The sequence below is a fragment of the Crotalus tigris genome, unplaced genomic scaffold (assembly GCF_016545835.1).
Source record: "Crotalus tigris isolate CLP2741 ecotype Arizona unplaced genomic scaffold, ASM1654583v1 scf7180000017771.5222438, whole genome shotgun sequence".
Lineage (NCBI taxonomy): Eukaryota > Metazoa > Chordata > Lepidosauria > Squamata > Viperidae > Crotalus > Crotalus tigris.
The window spans coordinates 4,999,816-5,018,436 of record NW_024096622.1 but is presented as its reverse complement, the minus strand read 5'-3'; the positions used below and the strand labels follow the sequence as shown (position 1 = coordinate 5,018,436).

Genomic DNA, 18,621 nt, shown 5'->3' with positions numbered 1-18,621 from the left:
GCCGAAATGAGCTAAAGGAAATGAATCCTGCCAGCCTCCTCGGCTTTCTTTCTCCAAGCCTCCTCCTCGCTCATGAAGCCCTCTGCTTCGAAGGGAAAGCCTCTTCGGTTTCAGAAGAAGCTGGAAATGCAGATAGCTCTGGGCAGCCACCCTCTCCGAGACAGGCAAGGAGGGGCCGGGGTTTCCCAGAAGCATTGAGGTGTTAGCTCTTCTCCCTGCAGTTGGGAATTGGGGGCCTCCTACTGCCTCTCATCCTGGTGGAAAAGTTCTTAAGAGTCCCAGGGAAGAGAAGGAGAGGTCCCTCCCAAACGGATGTGGGATTCATGAAAGGCATTAAGCTCTCTCCTTCCTTGCACCACTTGTCACCTTGGTTTTATATATCATCTTCTTCGAGAACTATATTAACTCTGAGCACTGAGGCATAGTGTCTTGTGTGTGTTGTGGCCAATCCTGGCTCACCTAAGGCAACCAAATCACTTTGAATAAAGAGCATAGTTTTATTAAAATGCATATGATATAAACTGTTGTGGATTTTTGCCAAAATAAGAAGCACAACATAGGGAGAAGAAAAGTGTTTATTGCAAGGATGGTTGAGTCTCTGCATCACAAGAAAGAGGGGCCCCATCTGTTTTTTAAGTTGTCTGGGGCCAGGGGGCTGTCAGTTTGGGTCTGAAGGGATTGGGCAAAGAGAGGACCTGGGTCCCAAGAGAGGACAGGGTGTGGGGAAAGGATGCCACCTCCATTTTGTTTGCTAGGTTGATTTTCAGCACTACAATATTGGGCTCCCAGCAAAGATGAGCAGCCCTGAGCAAAAGCAGAGCCAGTGCTGATGCACCTTTGGCCTTCTATAGCCAGACAAAAGAGAGGAAAAGGCAGAGACGGTGGAAATGACAAAGTGCTGTTAGAATATTTGAAATAAAACCATCCATGAGGCTTTCCTGTTATTTTTCCCTTCCTGTTAAGTCACTTGCTGGCCATATTATCGTTCAGAAGAGTGAACAGACCACAGATTCCTGACTGAGTCTTTTCCCTATCACCAGTCTGGTCAATTCAGCTTGCTGTGAGAGTTTCTTTTACAAGGGCTCTTTATAAGAGCTTTTATGTATTGGGGACGGGGAGGGGGGGAGGACGACATCTGGTAAGTTTGGTAGTGAATGTAGCTGATGTGTGTCTAGGTGGGGGTCATATCTTTTACAATCACAACAGCTACACCTGGTAATGATTTCTTGCCCCAAATTATACCTCAGAATAAATAAAAAAATCTAAAGATGTTGCCTCAGGCAGAGGAGCACCATAAATTAAGCAAGGGGGGGCGTGAACCGCCTGGCCAAGAAGAGCATGAGGTCTCTGGACATCCTTTGGCCTGGCTGCTGATCTGGGAAAGGCTGCCAGCTGCAGAGAGTCAGGAAAGGAAGGGGGCACTGAACCCAGCAGGATGCAGTTGCTCCTCCACCATCTTGACTTGGCATCTGATCCATCTGAGCCACAGCGAGGGCAGGTGCTCGTTGCTTATTATAGATGGGGTGTTAAATTGGGCCAGGAATGGATTCAGTAATAAGGCCTTAGAAATGCTGCTCTCCTCAAGCTCCAGTAAAAAGCTCGCTCCTGCAGGGAGACATCTGCCTGGCAAGGGGACCAGGAAGTGAGCGTGCGAGTGAAGAAGAGAAGCTGAGGGGGAGAATCGGCAGCATGGCAAGGGGGCACTTCTTAATCAGCTTGCTCACCGAGCAAGGGCAGCCTAAAACTGTGAGACCTTGCAAAGGAGACACCACCTGATTCCCGGCTCTCAAGGCATCGCTGCACATCTGCTCTGCTGTCTTGCCAGGAGGAGACCTGGAGAAAGACCCATGTCCAGGTGCAGCCACCTTCAGTCCTGAAGCACTGAAGAACCACTAAAGAGGGTAAGGAAACCACACTGAGCTCCGCTGGGCCTCCAAAAGGCCCCTTCTCCAGCAAAGCCTGCCTCCCTCTCCACAGGGATGCATCACAGAAACCAGTATTCAGCAGAGGAGCACCTACTGGTTTCAAGATGCAGTTAAAGCAGACCCAGCTTCCCACCCTGCCCTTCAGTCCTCTCTTTCTCCTCTACTTTCTGAGGGAGGAAGGCAGCATTTCCAATCAACACCCCAATATGATGATATTTAATTGTCAGAAGGAGAACCAGGTCTTTGGTCTCGTGTCCATTCCTGCAGCTACAGGGCTTCTTGAAACCAAAGCCCAGTCTGAACCCAGAACCCTGCACCCTTCAGACATGAGCAGCGCCAGGCTTGATATCTGCAGAGTTTCTCCCAAGAAGCAGCACTTTTTTGCAGCCAGTTGAGTAACATAGTTGTGTCTCAAGCGTCAGTCCTTTGAAAGAGGGTCTTCTCTTGCCCTCGCCAGAGCCTGGCAGATCAACCTGGAGGGTTGGATCCCAGAGATCTGCCCTTCGTAAAGTCAGGCCTTCGGGGCTGATTTAGAGTCTATTTTGGAGCCTGGCAGCCCATTCTCCGTGTTCTCGATCGCTGAAGAGCTCACCAGGCACTCCCTGCAGGAGACAGAGAACAGACTGGCTTAGTCCTGCTTCATACAAGCAGAGGGGCTGTCCTGGGGGCTGCTCCTCCTTCCCATGCCATTCAGTGGGAAGGCAAGGCCTCTCAGGAGCTCCTCTGCCTGGAGGAGTTTGCAATGGCAGGAGGGCCAGCAGAGCCTGCTCCCACACCAGACCTCCTGCCTGGAGAACCAGATGGCTGTCGCTTGAAGACTTGCTACTGAGCCAGCCACGACTGGCCCAAAGAAGGCCGCTTGCCCACACTCCATCCAAGGCAGCATAAGCACACTCACTTCTGTTTCCGTGTCTTCTTGAGGATGAAGAGGACCAGTTTCTTGGTCAGCATGATAAGGATGAGGAGCCCAATGACACCACCCGCAACAGACAAAATGATCAGCGTCAATGTGTTGTCAACCTTCTCCACTGGGGGAGGCAGAGAAGGCAATGAGGGCCATGGAGAAAGGAGCCCCCTGCCTTGCACCCTCAAGCCACAGACTTCCCCAAACCCAAGCTCAGCAAGCCAATGGCTCGGAGGAAGGCCCGTTCCCACAACCCCAACTATGGAGCTGAAAAATGCAGTCCTGCCTCAATCGGTTGCCTCTAACTGTGCACGACCGAACCAGGGTCCATTGCCCAGCTGCTACTCACACATCACAACCACTTTGAGAGTAAAGGTGCCACTGTGGTTGGCATCCTTCTCTTTGGGGTTCTTGACTAAGCAGGTGTATGGCCCGGAGTCCTCAAAGTCAGCATCAAGCAACAGGAGGGAAACGTTGAACTCCCGGTTGTCCTTGCTGAGTGGCAGGTCAGGTGGTAACATGTGCTTAAGGTTGAACTTGTACTCTGGATAAGGCTCTGGCTTGGAGTCTTTGTTCTTCACGACCCCTTTGAATATCTGCAGCAGGTGAAGAGCAGTGAGTGAAGGCATGGCTCCCGAAACCTTTCCCCAAGGTGGAGTCAAGGTGCTATCCAAGAACTACCTGGTGCAGCTCACCAAGCATCTTCTCAGCAAAGTGCTGAGAAGGAGTCACAGTGGGTGAGGTTGAGGGAGCTGTCCCCACTCCTCCTCCCCTTCTGTGCAGACAGTGGCAGTTGGGCTTCCTGGCAATGTAGACTTTTCCGTAAGGGCCCCACATTTCCCCCTCCACACTTGGACCCTGTTTCTTGGAAAATGGGCCATACAAGGGAGAATGCTGTGCCTCTCTCAGAACTAGGGAATTAGATTGCTTCCATCTGCTTCCACAAGCCCTAGAATGCAGGGAGTAGACCCTGTTCTTTTGCAGCTTCTGGACTACACTGTAAAGAAGGAACAGAAGAATTGTCCATGCTCTCTAGCTGTTCTCCAAGCAGACCAAGTAACAGAATCAGGCTCTGTAGGGCTGGTAATAGAGACAGCCAAGGCTGAGGATTTGGGAGAATCTCTTTCCTTGCTACTTATTAAATGTGAAGGCTTGTTGTCATTACATTACATTACCATTAATAAAAGCACCAACAATCATGATACCTTAAAGAATAAGGAATTTATCTCATAAACTGAATAGTATAGGTAGACCTTGCTTAATGACTGCCTTGTTCAGCGACTATTCAGAGCTACAAAGGCACTGAAAAGTAACTTTATGACCAGTCCTCAACACTTACAACCGTGGCAGCTTTGCTTTTGCAAATAGCATCCCACAGTCACATGATTGCCATTTGCATGTTTCATAGCCAGCTTCTGACAAACAGAGTCAATGGAGAAGGTAGCAATAAAATCGCAAGCCATGGTCACATGGTATCTTATCAACCACATTACTAATGATGGAGCTGCCGGTCCCATTTGTGGTTGTTAAGCAAGGACTATCTGACAATCCATTCATCTTCAAGATGCCATAAGTGTCTCTGCTTTCTGCTTGGAATCTAGTTTCACTGAAACCTCTACCACTCCAGCCAAGCAGCCTATCAACTTCCCTCCCAGCCCAGCCCAGCCCATTGTCAATCACAGTAGACCACGCACTTCAGTCTGATTGTGGCTCCATATGAAGTTGGCTTTCTCAATGCCGATGCAGGAGTTGAAAGTACAGGGCAGTAGCACATTGGTGCCATTCTTGGCATAAATAACAGGTGCCTTGCCCACTGACACCTCCAAGGCCAGTGTCCGAGAACACAGCTGAAGTCCTAAGGAGGAAAGAAAGAAAGAAAGAAAGAAAGAAAGAAAGAAAGAAAGAAAGAAAGAAAGAAAGAAAGAAAGAAAGAAAGATGCTCAGAGTTGAGTCTCTGCTTACAAAAATGGGCAACCCCCCCCCCTCCTGGATTTGTGTTGCTGCTTTCCCAACACAGCCATGGCAAGGAACTCAAAACCTTCTAAACAGAGGAAGGCAGAGAGCCTTGTGGTCCATTTTGCCTAGAGTTTGCAGTTGCTACCTAGAGTTCTCCTACATCTTGGCAGGATTGTTTTTATCTGACTTGACTTTTTTGGATCAGATGGACTCTTTTCACATCAAGTGTGTGTCCTTGCCCTTATTTGAAGGGGGCTTGCCCAATGACCACATAAAAAGGTCACAGCAAACTGAACAGCTTCCTGTGTACATGTGGACCTTGGTTCTGCAAAGCCAGCTTTGGTGGGGGGGGGGGAAGAGCCATCATCCCTAGTAGCCAGCAGTCACAGATAACTTTGTTCTTCAGCTTGCTTCCTGATCCATGGCCTACAGGCTCCATCCAACCACTTTACTCCTCTTGAGCAAAACAGAAATGATCTCATAGCCCCAACTCAGAGTTTTGACATGACCATTAGGAAAGCAGAGCAGTTCAAGCACAATGAAGATGCTGGAAGACCTGGTCATGCCCTACTTTCTCAAATTTCCAGATGATGCACCAAATGGTCCAAACATGTTGGACCAACATGTTCTTACACTGGACCAAGTGTAAGAATATGTCTATCAGAAGAACTGGATCTTTACTGACATCATAAATCAATTTATAAAATAAGGAGCCTCTATACCCTCAACTGAAGATGCAACAATTGGGCAAATTAAGCAGAATGCCGAGAAGGTCCCAATTCAGCCAAAGTATGTCTTCCAACGATGCTACCAACCAAACAGAATTGTCTGAAGGGAAGGATAGCTCTACCTCTTGTAAGCCAATAATAGAGTTATGGGGCTCTTTGAAAATGGTGACTGTTCAAACTTCTTAGATGGCCCACTTTCCCCCTTCTTTGCAGCTTAACATACAGACTAAGTTCACAGGACATGCTAGACAAGCTAAAACAAATTGGCATTTTGTATGAAGTAGGTTAGGGGACCCAGTTGCAATTTCAGCTCTGGTTCCCAGTTCAGACATCTAGGTCCCACATATGCCTAAAAAAGAAGACTTCTTTATGTTGTGCTCCCTGAAACTTGGCCAAGGGCAGCTCTCTAGAGCCCATGAAATGGCGGAAGAGCAGAGTTCCTGGAGCAGGTGCAGCGGGGGAGGGGGGATGGTGGTACAGAGAAGAGTCAGCTGTATTCTTTCATGGCTCAAGGACACTCAGGGGTTTAGCTTCTGTTTACATTCTCTTCCAGCACCTCCTCCAAGCCATCTTACATGTGCCCAAGTCAGCCCAGTTCTTGGCAGGACTGGCCAGCCAGGTCACCCCATCAACAAGGGGACTTGGGACCATGGCCTGAGATGGGTGCAATCCCTATTCCAGACATTGAATTGCTGTGTGTCTTGAACTAAACTTGTTTGTGGCATGATCACAAATGAGGGCAGCCCTGGAAGAATCCCCTCCCTAAGTATTGTCAAGCTGGGTTCCATGGGAGGAAATGGCAGCTGTCCAACAGGAGCCCCTGCTATCTGTGGCAGGGTGTGCTGCTCTTCTGCCTGCTGATCAGAAGCACATAGGTGCATGGTCAATCCACCCCATTCTTGTAACCTAGCCAATGCCTAGAATTCAAAAGCTACACACCCAAAGAAGGGAGACCATGGGGTCAGTTGGGAAGGGCAGGCCCAGGTTCTAATCCACTCTCAGCCATGGAAACTCCCTGGGTAACTTTGGCCCCATCATTTTCTCTCAGCCCTCCCCATGAGGTAGCTGCTATGGGAATAACCTGAAAGAAGAGACTCAAGGAAGCTGTCTTCAGCCGTTGGAAGAAAGACGCCTCTACCAAACAAAAGGGATATAGACTCAGATCCACCCATCTCACTCCCTGAGCCAATGGCAGTTTCTCCATTTCTGCCCCAAAGGGAACCTGACCCCAGAGCAACTCAGGTGCGTCACCATGGATAGAGCTGGTGTCTCAAGGAAGAGAGCTCTCTCAGACTCAAGGGGGAAGCCTCCACTGTCAAAGGCAAAGGTAGCTGCCTGTCCAAAAACCGAGAGCCTCTTCACCTCTGGCTCAGCTTTCCAGTGGGTTCAGCCTCCTTTGGCAGTCACTGGTGGGAGGTACCAGCCCAGCACTAGTCCTTGCTCAGAGAGTCATCCAGCCTGCTCCCCACAGCACCAAAGATTCTGCAAAGTCATGGAGCTCTGAATATTTTTGGCCCAGATGTAGGTAAGGTGGAAGCATTAACAGGGATTTGAATGGAACAAGACCTCTGCAAGGTGCCAAACCCTTGAGTGGGATCCAGCTGATTAGCCAATGCAAGCTGGCACCCCAGGAGCCTCTGGTTTCTCTGGGACTCCTAAAGCAGAGCAATTGTCAAGCTCTCTTACACAACTGAGCCAGGGAGGAAAATGGGAGGGGGGAGGCTTTGTAATTAAAGTTTTTCAGAAGTAATTATCAGACACTACATTATTTGACTACAGGTATTTGCCATTCAGAAAACAAAATAACTTAGGGCTGATCTTGCTAACATTAGTAGAGTGATTTTTCCCCCCTTTTCCTTTTTGCAAGAGCTCAATTAAAATTGCATTCTCAGTAGGGGAAAAGAATTCATTTAAAGTAGGGGGACTACAAGGCCCATCTGATTCTCCTTGAATGCATGCCATCTTGCCTTTGCTCCAGAGAAAGGACTTGAGACTAAGGGACCTGGCATCCTTCTGACTTGTTCAGGGGTCTTGGATGGGATACTCACTGTCAGAATCCAATTATACTTCATCTCCAGTTATCAATTATAGAAAACCCCATTTCTGCCCTCTCTGGATTCTGTCATACAAGAAAGAGAAGGGGGTGAACAAAGGGGCTTTATGGCCCTCACTTCCTTCGGTACAACTTCAAAGGGATTGAATGTGGATAGCACCAAAAGGCTATTTACCTTTCATGTAGTTTTCTCTGAAGTCTCCATCCAGCCGGCAGAAAGGAAAAGGGGGTGGGATTGTGATGCCTGAAACTGTCACTGGAAGAGGGGGGTGATTGGATGGGACTACTGGGGAACCCCTTAAAACCTCGAATGGGAGAGCTTGGACCCCAAGTCCTGTCTAGAACGCCTGCAACCATTTTCTCTTAATAAAGGATTCCTGTTGGAAGAATTATTCCAAGAGTTCTGTCTTCTTAAGACGCAAAGTGGGGTGGGTCCTTACACTCACATTCCAGGGAAAGAAAACAGCATCACCTGTAAAGACGGGGAAGGGAAGGTGCCTCGGATCCTCTTCTCTGAACCTCTCAGAGCAACCGGGAGATTCAGCACCCTCCCCGCACCCCACTTTCAAGAAGTTCAGCGCGAACGGCCACAAACTGTGTGTAAACCAAGTTTCTTGGAGCTAAAGCAAACTTGCAGCGATGTCGTACTTACTTCATGGGCGTTGTTTAGGATTCTACTCGAATCTTTAAAAAGATATCCGGGAGAGGGAGGGGGAAGAGTGAGGGAGAAGAGGCACGCAGAAGACACCGCCAGCTAGAGCAAAAAGTCTCCGAACACGCTACAGCAAGTGCGGAAGAACGTGCCAGTCCCGGGCTTCCCCTAGCCTGCCCCCGACCTCGCGCAGGGACGGCAGCCGGGCGGAGGCGGGACGGGGTCAAGGGAACTGCAGTCGTGGCACGCGCCAGTGGAACGGGGAAGGCAGAGGTTCCCCCGCTTTCTATCCGAGCCCCGCGCCCTGCTAAGTGAGCGCGGACGGATCGGTGGGCTCGGCCCCCAGGTGACCGAGGGTTCCCCGAAGCTCAGAGCGGCTCCGCGTCCTTACCCAGCAAGGCGACTCCCAGCCAGTCCAAGGCCATCTCCGCAACTACTTGGCCGCCTCTTTCCTCTCCCGTGGACGCCCCAGTCTCCGACTCCCGAAGTTGCTTTCGCGACAGACCAGCCGCCGCAGTTGCCGCTTCTGGCTCCTCGCACGGGCCGCCCCTTCCAGCAGCCGGCAGCCCAAAAGGCAGCGAGAGGAGGAGGAGGAGGCGGACACTCCCGGAACCGCCTCCGCGCTGATGCCAGGCGTCCCGCAGAGGCGCGGAGGGCGCGCGCAGCCTCGTCATACCGGGCCTGGGGAGCAGCGCCGTCCTCCTCGAAGGCCGTTGTCCTCCTGCCGCCCGCAGCGCCGGATAGACGGCTGGAGCAGACACGCCAAGCCCTCCCAGCGTTGGCTGCTTTGAATTTACCCCGCCGGGATGCAGTGTTCGCCTGGTCTGTTCCCCCAACCATGGTTAAGCAAACTGTGGGTTGGCCGGTGCGCGCACTGCTGAATTAGGCCTTGGGAACTTCCAAGCATTCAACAAAGGAAGCTTTTGGGGGCGAAAAAGGGGCAGGCGAGGTGACACCTTTATCTGTTTACTAGAATAGGAAGGAAGCCCTGCTCAGCTTGGCTCTTCTCAGCCCTGGATCCCCCGCAGGGCAATGGGGAAGCTACAGATATCTATCTCTCCAGTGGGATATGTCGGGCTTGAGAAGGTTTCCCCAGATGGTTAGACAGGCGGTGGTTCGAACTTTTGGAGCAGGGAAAAGGAAAATCAGGTGAGGGAGCACAGAGAAGATTCTTTCTCACATACAAAGGAGTAGTTACTGCTGAAGCAGCAGGAGGGAAGACCTTGTGCTGATTAGGGAAGGACTTCTTTCACTTTTGGGGTGCTGGGATCTTGCTGCCAATTTTGCTCAGCCAGCTTTAAGGACAGGTTGGGCTCCAGCATCCCACTCTCTGGGAAGCAGCCAGTGGCCATTTCAGGAGAGCGATCCTCGGCCTGGCCTGGCCTAGCGTGTGCCAGAGAAATACCACCTAAACTAGACCCCCCCACCCCGCAATGAATTCCTTCTGGTGCTGCATAGAAAGGGAAGAGATGGAGAAAAGAAGGCAGGAAAAGTTCCTGGCTGAAGGGGCAGAGCTGTGGGGCAGGGCAGAGGAGCCAGTCTTGGGGAGGGGCATCCTGAGCCACAGGCTGGGTTCTGCTGATGTGGCAGGTAAATGGTGCGGAGATGCTGCGGTAGTGGCAGCTTCTGAAGCTCCCAAAGAATCATGACTCAGGGATTGTGCAGTGAAAGATCAAAAAAAAAAAAAAAAAAAAAAAGAAAGAAAAAAAGAAAGAAAAAGCTGTAAAGGTGCCAGAAATTCTGGGCAGCAGCCTAGGGGTGGGGGGTGGGGATGAGCAACTCTTACTGCATGGGAGGAGGGGAATTCTTTTTCCATGTCTCTGTTGCGGGTGACCATTGCAGAAAGTCAGGGGCACTAGGCCAAGAGCCTAGCCCCATTGAGGCCAGCTGGACCTCAGCCAGGAGCTGGCCAGGACTCTCCAGAGGAGAAGAGGCCTTCCTGCTCCCCATGCAAAGGGGAGTTTTATTGGTGCCAGGGAGCCTCAGCGCTCAAAGAGCGAGCACCGGAGAGAAATCCCAGCGCTCGCTGGAGACGCTTGGCTTCTTGCGGCCGCAGCAACGCAACCTTGCTCCGTTTTTCCGACGCTCTTCTGTTCTTTTCTGCCGCTTGTACCCCTCCAAGGAAGGAAGCCGGGAGGGGGCAGTTTATCCCCAAGACCTCACAGCTATCGGTCCCGCAAAGCTTTCTGCGGCTCTGCGAAGCCTAACGGCAGCACGCAGCCTCTCCGTGTCGGCGCCGGCGAATTCTTACGAAGACTTCACCGAGGAAATCCGGTGGCTTCCCTGACCCCGAAAAGGGCCCTCGCAGGAGAGGGAGGGGCACGTGGCCTGGCTCTCTGGCCGCCAAGCCCTCTCCCGCGGAGGCGATCCTCTCTCTCAGGCTGTCCCCGCCTTCGCAGGTGCGCGGCTGCGGCCGGCGGCTTGTCCTCCTTGCACCCTCTCGCTCTCCACGAGCGATCGTCGGGCGCAATAATAGAAGGGCCCGGGAGCGCGCCCGGCTGGCGCGAAGCAAACTGCTGTCTTAGCAATCTTCCCTTCCGGGGGGGGGGAGGAGGGCGGCGGAAAGCAGGGCGTCCCGGAAGAACTTCTCGTCCGTGGATTTCAAGCTGCTGTCGAGGCTGAGGAGTTGGGTTTCTCCGCCTCCGGGGGGGGGTGTCTTTCCAGAGGACAGCAAGCACGAGTTGACCAGGCGCTTTGCACACGCCCCAAGAACCTCTGCGGACGTCCTCTGCCCTGGGACACCCAGCTCTCGCTGCTGGCCGCCCAGTCGGCTTGAGCGGTCTGCTGCTTCAGCCTCTCCTCTGCTGGCTGCTCCGCACTCGCGGCATCGCTTGCCCCCCTCCCCAGCCTGAAGCAGGGCCTCTTCCCGCTGACCTCACCCGAGCGCGGGGAAGTTGCAGGGCCAGACAGCCAGGCTTCCTCGGGGGCACTGCCGGTTTCTGAAGCCAGTTCTCTTCCGCACCAGGCAAGGAAACGGGCTCCTTCAGATGAGGGGACGGTTCGCGTTTCTGGGCTATTCGGAGGGCAGGACGCGAGTCGGGCCAGGGAGCTTTGATTGTCCCTTTCTTTCGGAATTTCTCCCGACCAGAAAGGGTCTAGCGCGCGCACTCGGACGTCCTGCTGCGAAGCCCCTCAAGGGAGGCTGAGAAGCGCAACGAGGCCGCTTTCTCCGGCCGCCAAGGGAGATGCTTGCAGACGCCCGAGGGACACCGCCCCTCGGAGAAACTCCTGAGAAAACCCGACCTAAGCCAGCGCTTCGTCTTCCCGGCCAAAGGAGTCCGGAGCCATAGCGGCTCTCGCTCTACCGGGATCTCCCGCACCTGGGCTGCAAACCAGGTGGCCGCCTTTGCCTCCTGCTCCGCCGAAGTGTTGCAGCGGAGTTCTGGGAATCCTCCAGGAAAGAAGCCGCCGCCCGCCAGGAGCGGAAGAAGCGCGGCAGAGAAGAGGCACCTCTCTCGTTGGTACGCTGTTGGCCTGCCCGGGAGGGAGCCAAGAACCCCGCAGCTGTCGTCCGCTGTCCGTCGGCCCGAGCGGGTTTGTAGCTCCAGCAAGGACCGCTATACAGTCCTGCCCTATTTCTTTCCTTCCCGCCCTTCTGGTCGCAGACGCTCAGCCCCGGTGGGATGGAGAAACAGAGAGTCAGGCGCCCCCGCAGCCCTTCTTGGATGAGCCGCTGCAGAACTTACTGAGGGCCGAGGAAAGCCCTGATCCGGAGCAGCCTGAGGCGCAGCAGCATCCAAGGAAAAGAAGAGAGGAAAAGGAGAAACCGGGCCCAGCAGCTCAGTCGGCTCTGATCCTCGGGGGCGGCCAGCTACCCGCCCAACTAAAGTGGGGTCTGTAGCATGTTGGTGCTCCTTCCCTAGCTCTCCGACGCCAAGATTCTGTGGCCAAATTGCCACGATGGCGGGCCCAATCCACGGGCGCTGCGGATGCTCAGGGTCACAGCTGAGACCAGGCACTTCCTGAGCGCCTCCAGGCCGGATAGCAGGTCTGCTTACCCAAAGGGGCGGCGGATTCCCTTGCCTGGCCGAGGGCTGAAAGAGAAGAAACCTCCGCAGCCACGCTAGCCTTCCGGCCAAGAAAGGGAGCCAAGATTGAGGAAGGCTGCGGGGAGGGGGGCTTACTCAGTCTCTCGCCTTGGGCTTTAGTGCATCTTGGGAAGGGATTCAATCCCTTTCTCGAGGGAGGGAGGGAGGGAGGGAGGGAGGGAGGGAGGGACAGCAGCCAGCGGCCTCTGCAATCTCCCCAGTGCCGCTTGCTGCAGTACCGGCCTCCGGCAGTTTCGACTTTTGTCCCGGCTATTCTCTTCCTCAGCACCCGAGACGGCTCCCCTCTCGAAAGGCTTTCAAGAGTTGTGTAAGTACTGAACCCCAAACTACTTAACCTGCTATAAAGTGGCTGGCAGGGGTGGGTGGGAGTCTTTCAGACCCTCCATCTGTGCTAGGAGGTTCAGGTTGGTGACCCTAAGTTTCAAAGAGCGTCACCCCACAGCCTTCCTTGAGGCCCCAATGCACAGGCATTCTGGGCCAAAAGCCGCTTCAGAGGTCCTGATTGCCCCGGGTTCCCCTTCAACAGCAATGCAAGCAGCTTCTGCTCTCAGCCCCCTTCAGATCCGTTGGCTTTGAATCCAGTTGGCCCAGTGGAGAGCGGTTGAAGAAAGGGAAAGGCCACTTGCCCATTGGAGAGACCTTTTTCCTCAATTGAGGAAAAAGGGGCAACATCAACAAACAGCCCCCTTCCCTCCCTTTTCACTGGTAGGAATAAATAGGGAAGAAGGCCCACGGGGTGTGTCAAGATGGGGAAACAGAGAGGACTTGCCCCAGGGTCCCATCCCCCCAGGGAAAGAAGCAGAGGTCTGCCTGTGTTGAGAGGCAAGCTCTGCTTTATTTCAGGTGACTGTTGGACTTCCTGAGCAGACCCAGGATAAGAAATATTGATGTCCATGCAAATGGAGGTCACCTCAATTCTGCAGTTACAAAAAGAGTGATGAAAACTTTTCAGGTTGAGACTTATCAAACTGAATGGCAGATTTTGCAAAATAAGGACAGAAAGGTTGCATAATCCATCTCAGCAGAGGGCAGGTGTTGGGAACATGAGGGGGGGGGTTGAGGGGGATGATTTGCAATCAACAGACAGCAAAGTGCAATTCCAGGGAGAAGCAGCAGAGCCAAAGACATCAGCACAGTCAGAAGCCAACCGGGGAATCACTTGCTCTCACCCCCCAGGGAGCATCCTAGGAAAGGAGCCACCTTCCCAGAGCTTGTTCAGGGGTTGCTGAGTGGAGAATCCCAGCAGCGGAAATGGGGGGGGGGGATGGAGGCCTCCAGGGCCATTCTTGCTTTGAGGCTCTAACTAGCAGGAAAGATGTAAGCAGAGAAAGCAAAGACCAGTTGGCTGCAGTGGGTCCAGGTGGAAATTCTTCTATTAAGCCCCAAACAACCAACCAACCTTCCTTCCTTCCTTCCTTCCTTCCTTCCTTCCTTCCTTCCTTCCTTCCTTCCTTCCTTCCTTCCTTCCTTCCCCCTCAGATCATACATGTGCACTTGCACACATCTCCTGCTTATGCCAGGCAGAAAACCTTCAGGGTTTTTCATGAGAAGGGTGCGAGGGTCAACAGCACTCCTTCCAAACAATCCAGCAGTGGGTTTGCAAGATGGGGGGGCACAGTGCTGTCCTGCAAGAGAGATGGCTGCTGGCCCATGGCAGGCAGTGAATTCTCTTGGCAGTGGCGAGTTGTGCTTGGCATTCAAGGTGGGAAGTGAGAAATGGCAGTTTCTGCTTTGGAAGTTTCTCCCCCCTCCAGCTGTGAGCCCTCACCCCATCGGCTCCTAAGCCAGCTGCCTCCTCTCAGGCCCCTTCCAGCAGGGAACCCAGTGCTCCATGAGGAAAGGAAACAAGCTTTCACCTCCCCAAGACTTGCCATGAAGGCAGCAGCAGCAGGGTGGAGGGTGGGGTAGGCCTTCTTGCCAGGGACATAAAGCAGGGCCTCTTCTGTCCAAATGGAGGAGCCACCTGTCTGGGACAGGAATACAGATTCATCCCAGGCAGTTTCCAATTTCAGCAAAGTCCCCCCCCCATAAAAACCCACTGCTAGCCGCCAGTCCCTGCTGTGCTCTGGTCCAAGAGCACCCTGGTGAGGAGGGAGAAAGTACCCGGGTCTTTCTGAGATGTTGGGTGGAGCTCTTTGCTTTTGAGAAAGTCCGTGGGAGAAGTGGCCAGGGACAAGGAGGAGCAGGGAGACCAGCCTGGGGGGAGAGTGCCCCTACTTCATGCCTTCCTCTGGGTTCCCTTCCCCATCTGTCTTGCCCTCTTCTTCAGTCTTCTGGTCATCCGTGTTGAGCCTCTGCTGCTTCTTGCGCCGGACACACTTAACAATGACCAAGGCGAGGATCACCACAGCAAGGAAGCCCCCCACAGTGGCCCCCACGATCACAGCCACAGTGGAGTCCCGTTCTGGGGGCTCTGCGGAGAGAAGCCCAGTATCAGGCAAGGCACAGCACCAGGGATCCACTCCCAGTAGCAGCAGCACAAGCAGCAGGAAAGGCTTCTTGGCCCTTTTCCAGAAAACTGGGGAAAGAGCAACCTGGGGAGGAGAGGATCCCCCTGTGTCCCACAGTGGGCTTCTGGGGTCCTCCAGGAAGGGGAGCAAGTGAGAAGGGAAGGGGGTGGAGTCACATCCTGACCTTCTGTGAGGACTTTGAGGCTGATCTGGCCATGGCCCTTTTGTCGGTCAGGCGGGTTCATCACGTAGCAGTTGTACAGCCCTGCATCCTCCAGCTGCACGTTATGGAGGGTGAAAGACACATCATTCTTCCTGGGGTTCCCTGTAAACTCCACACGATCCTCAAAACGCTTCAGCTCCACAGGAACCACTTTCAGCTTAAACTGCAGGAACTGGAGAGGAGAGTGGACAAGAATGGGAAAATCAGAAGAATTGCAGGGTCTTCGGAGCACCCCACACTCCAGTCTGGCCCGCTCTCTGGAATTCCTGGCAGTGGTGGGCAGAGTGGGAGGGAGCATAGGCAGAGAGCTTAGGAAACTTGGACAAGGGTCACCCAGTTCATGGCCCATGCCTCCCCCCCACCCAGGTGCTGCAAAGCCCAGCTGTGGAGGGTGAGGAAACTGGCTCCCCTCCTCCTGGCACAGTTGATAGGCCAAGAGGCACAAGCAGCATTCAAGCATGGGGCACAGGGATTGTCCAGCCCTCCGGTCCAGATACTCACCATCTCTTCGGTGCAGTTCTGGCAGGTTTGATAGGTCCAGTTCAGTGAGAACTGCTTCTTGTCTACCTGGTAGCAGGAATTGAAAGTGCAGCTGAGCCGGATGGAAGAGCCATTCAGAGCATAGACAGTGGCTGGGGCCATCAGCTCCATGCCCAGCGTGTTCAGCACTAGCAAGGAGAGAAGAGCCCCCCCACACAATGCTGTTATTCCTGTTTGCACTAAGACATACTGCAGATCCTTCCAAGGGGGGGGGGCAACAGTATAGAAACTGTGGCTACCACGGAACTGGCACTGCCATGTCTGGCTAAGTTTCCTACCTTGAGTGTATATTGTTGCAAACCTTGGAGGGCCCCTGGGCATGCTGGCATTTACCACCCTTCAGGAGAGAGAGAGCAAGAATGATGGGAAATGATGTGCTTTGGGGGGGGGGAGTCCAGGGGAAGGCTGGTATGCTGAGTAATGCAGCCTTTCTTTTTCTTCATCCAGGTGGAGATGAATTCTCAGCTGTGCTCTTCCCCCCCCCAAAAAAAACCCCCCAGAAAAAACTCCAAGATCTTTTGGAGCTCTTTGGAAGCACTGGGAGTTGCCAGATGCCCCTTGAGTAGCCATGGCCAAAGCAGCAGAGAGCTGCTAACGCAGCTGGAATCATAGAGCATCCACAGAAGATTCCACTAGAAAAAAGTTGGATGCAGCAAGAAGCCCTCTAATCCTGTATCTCTAGGCAGGCTGAGGCAGGAGTAGAGTACAAGAAAAAAACCCTCCCCACTCCAGTGAGTCTCCCCACACCTGCACTGGGAACAAGAGGTCTCCTGCCTTTGGCTTTCAGATGCTTTTCATGTTGTCTTCAGCCAGAAGCCCTCAAACCCCAAACTGGCAGCTGCGGATTGGTGGAAGTACATAAGCTGTACATAAGCTAACTCCCCTGAGCCCTGGGCAAAAGGGACATCAGAGAGAGAGAGAGAGAGAGAGAGAGAGGGAGGACAGCTTTTAGGGGATCATTCTTGAGAAAGGCAGGAAAAGTCCAAGGGGATAGCACCCAAGGTCTGCGGGGCAATCCATGATCATACTAGGGCAAGGGTGGGCTTAGCGACAGGTTCTAGCATTCAGCCCTGGGGATTCCCAGCAGATCCCTGCTCTTCCTTCCCACTGCTGTATCTGCAGAGAACTGCTCTGCTTCCGACATTCACTGCTTAATTTACCAGCATGATACCAGTGCCAGTGCCCACCCTTGCCAGAGTCACTGTCCAGGATACATTAATGGAGGGAGAGACCCAGGCTACACCCAGCAGAGCTGGACTCAGGGGCTGTAGGACCAGTCCACTCTGCAGGGGACAAGATGCAGCTACTGGGGAGTGGGGTGGGGGTTATCCAGTTCTGCCCAGATCTAATTTCAGCTTAAATTGGCACCTCCTCTGCAGCTTTGTGCGGGCACACTAAGAGAGATCTGCTTGGCCAGCCAGAAGCAGCTGCTGAATCCCCCACTGCAGGAGCAGCAGCAGGGCAGGGTGGTGAATTAACGCAAGGCAGGGGGAGGGGTGGCCTGGAGAAAGGGGATCCGTGCCCCTGCTCAGTATTCCCACATGAATTCACATCATGTCTGGCCTTTGCTTCAGACAAAGAAGGGAAGAGGGGGGGGTCTCCTCTCGTCCACTACCTAAGCCCCCACTCCCCTGCTATCTAGGAGGAAGAGTCAAAGCTAGCCTTCAGGAAAATAACCCTGGGTTGATAGCTCGACCCCACCCCCTGCACCCCTCTTCTCCAATGATTCCCGCTCCAACCGCCATGCAGGCCAGCCCTTGGGAGCGCATGTGAAGAGGGTGACTCGTCATCAGGTGTCCTCTGCCCCCCACCCGCCCGACCTGTCGGAGCTCGGAAACCTGCCTCACCACCACCACCACCACCACCCCGCCATCCCCGCGGTACTTACCCAGCGGGAAGAGCAGCAGCAGCCGCAGCGCCGGGTTTGCGGAGCTCATCCTCAAGGACGGCAGGGCGCGGGGCTCAGCAGCTGGATAGGGCGAAGGTCAAGTGCCCGTCCGTCCGTCCGTCCGGAGCACTCATCGTCCTTGGGCAGCGGCGGGGTTTGGCTCCAAGATGGCCGGCTGGAGGGGCGGCGGCCACTGTTGCCGCCGCCGCCGCCGCCGCCACTGCCAAAAATCGGGGGACAGAAAAATTCTTTGGTTGATGGATAGCAAAGAAGGATTCGGGAGGGCGGGAAAGGGCTGTGGCTAAGAACAAGCGTGGGGTTGGTCCTCGACGCGATCCTCCCGCGGACCGCAGCTCTTCTGGCTCAATTGCTGATTCCCGGAGAAGGGCAGGCGGGAAACGTCGCAGCTCCTGGGGCTGGGGTCAGCGCGTTGGCCCCCTTCCCCTCTTCTGGAACCATTGCATATAACCCAAGGATTATACAGTAGCCACCTCCAAGTAGCGGCTCCTACGGTTACCATGGAAAGAGTGGTGGGTGTAATTTCTCGCGCACACCGAGAAAAAGCCCCGAGCCCCTTTGCGCCGCGCTTCCAGTTCAAAAGCAGCCGCGAGCGCCGTTGCTCCTGCTAGCAAATTTGAGCGGGTGGAGACGTGAAACAAGAGGTTGCAGCGGGGTGTCTGCCAAGGCTCTGGCGGAGGGGGGGCTGCCCCCACCGTTTTCGGCCGCCTGCAGCGCGGCGAACTGGGCTGCGCCTTCGGGAGGCGCGGGGCGGGGCGGGGCGGCGGCGGGGGGGGCTCCTCTCTGCCCTGGGTTCGCTTCTTTTAAGGCCCGGGAGTGTCACCGCCGCGCCGCCGCCGGAGCAGTTGGGCTCTGCGGCGGCTCGGCTTCTGCCGCGTCGCTGTCCGTTGTCCTGCAGGAGCGGCGTTTCCCCTCCCGCTCTGGACTCCTGCAGGACTCGGCAGAAACGGCGTCGGGGCGGTCGGGGCGGAGGGCGACGCTCCCGGCGGAGAAAAGATGAGGCCCGAGATGGGATCGTCCCCGGCTGGAGCCGGACGAACGTCCTGCTCTGCCTGCAGACCCGTGCAAGGGTGGACGCGGCTTCTTGCTGGGTTTCCAAAGCTCACGGTGCTCCCTGTTGACATCCGAGGCGAGACCCCGAAGAAGACCCCCTCGGGTCTCTCAGAGGGAGAAGAAGCGCGGCCGGTCCGAGTCCTGGCTTACTTTTCCTTCAATCCCAGAGATAGGTAGCCAAC

At 54.3% G+C, this 18,621-nt stretch overlaps 2 protein-coding genes across 4 annotated transcripts; both read right to left on the bottom strand.

Annotated features, from left to right (window-relative positions):
* Nucleotides 1-557: 557 nt before the first annotated feature.
* On the bottom strand, nucleotides 558-9,891 carry SCN4B (sodium voltage-gated channel beta subunit 4). 3 transcript variants are annotated; one of them, XM_039341798.1, is made up of 5 exons: nucleotides 8,610-9,887; nucleotides 4,524-4,684; nucleotides 3,179-3,425; nucleotides 2,824-2,953; nucleotides 558-2,527 (listed from the first exon to the last, which is right to left on the bottom strand). In XM_039341798.1, the coding sequence occupies exons 1-5, from the start codon at nucleotides 8,890-8,892 to the stop codon at nucleotides 2,437-2,439; spliced, it is 912 nt and encodes a 303-aa protein (XP_039197732.1). In that variant the 5' UTR covers nucleotides 8,893-9,887; the 3' UTR covers nucleotides 558-2,436. The 3 variants fall into 3 exon arrangements, with proteins under 3 accessions (XP_039197732.1, XP_039197733.1, XP_039197734.1); XM_039341799.1 differs by lacking the exon at nucleotides 8,610-9,887 and adding an exon at nucleotides 8,219-8,600; XM_039341800.1 differs by lacking the exon at nucleotides 4,524-4,684 and having other exon boundaries at nucleotides 8,610-9,891.
* A 3,189-nt stretch (nucleotides 9,892-13,080) lies between these two features.
* On the bottom strand, nucleotides 13,081-18,067 carry SCN2B (sodium voltage-gated channel beta subunit 2). The gene is made up of 4 exons (XM_039341797.1): nucleotides 17,369-18,067; nucleotides 15,442-15,608; nucleotides 14,902-15,112; nucleotides 13,081-14,680 (listed from the first exon to the last, which is right to left on the bottom strand). The coding sequence occupies exons 1-4, from the start codon at nucleotides 17,415-17,417 to the stop codon at nucleotides 14,481-14,483; spliced, it is 627 nt and encodes a 208-aa protein (XP_039197731.1). The 5' UTR covers nucleotides 17,418-18,067; the 3' UTR covers nucleotides 13,081-14,480.
* Between the last annotated feature and the right edge of the window lie 554 nt (nucleotides 18,068-18,621).

Bases quoted from the DNA above. Each gene is read 5' to 3' on its own strand.
- SCN2B (XM_039341797.1), bottom strand. From the start codon at position 17,417: ATGAGCTCCGCAAACCCGGCGCTGCGGCTGCTGCTGCTCTTCCCGCTG. The intron at 15,609-17,368 runs GTAAGTACCGCG...TCTCCTTGCTAG, and splicing joins GCTGCTGCTCTTCCCGCTGG to TGCTGAACACGCTGGGCATG. The intron at 14,681-14,901 runs GTCAGGATGTGA...TTCTCTCCGCAG, and splicing joins CCTCAAAGTCCTCACAGAAG to AGCCCCCAGAACGGGACTCC.
- SCN4B (XM_039341798.1), bottom strand. From the start codon at position 8,892: ATGACGAGGCTGCGCGCGCCCTCCGCGCCTCTGCGGGACGCCTGGCAT. The intron at 3,426-4,523 runs GTGCGTGGTCTA...CACCTGCTGCAG, and splicing joins GGAGCCACAATCAGACTGAA to ATATTCAAAGGGGTCGTGAA. The intron at 2,954-3,178 runs GTGAGTAGCAGC...TGCCTCCCCCAG, and splicing joins TCTCAAAGTGGTTGTGATGT to TGGAGAAGGTTGACAACACA.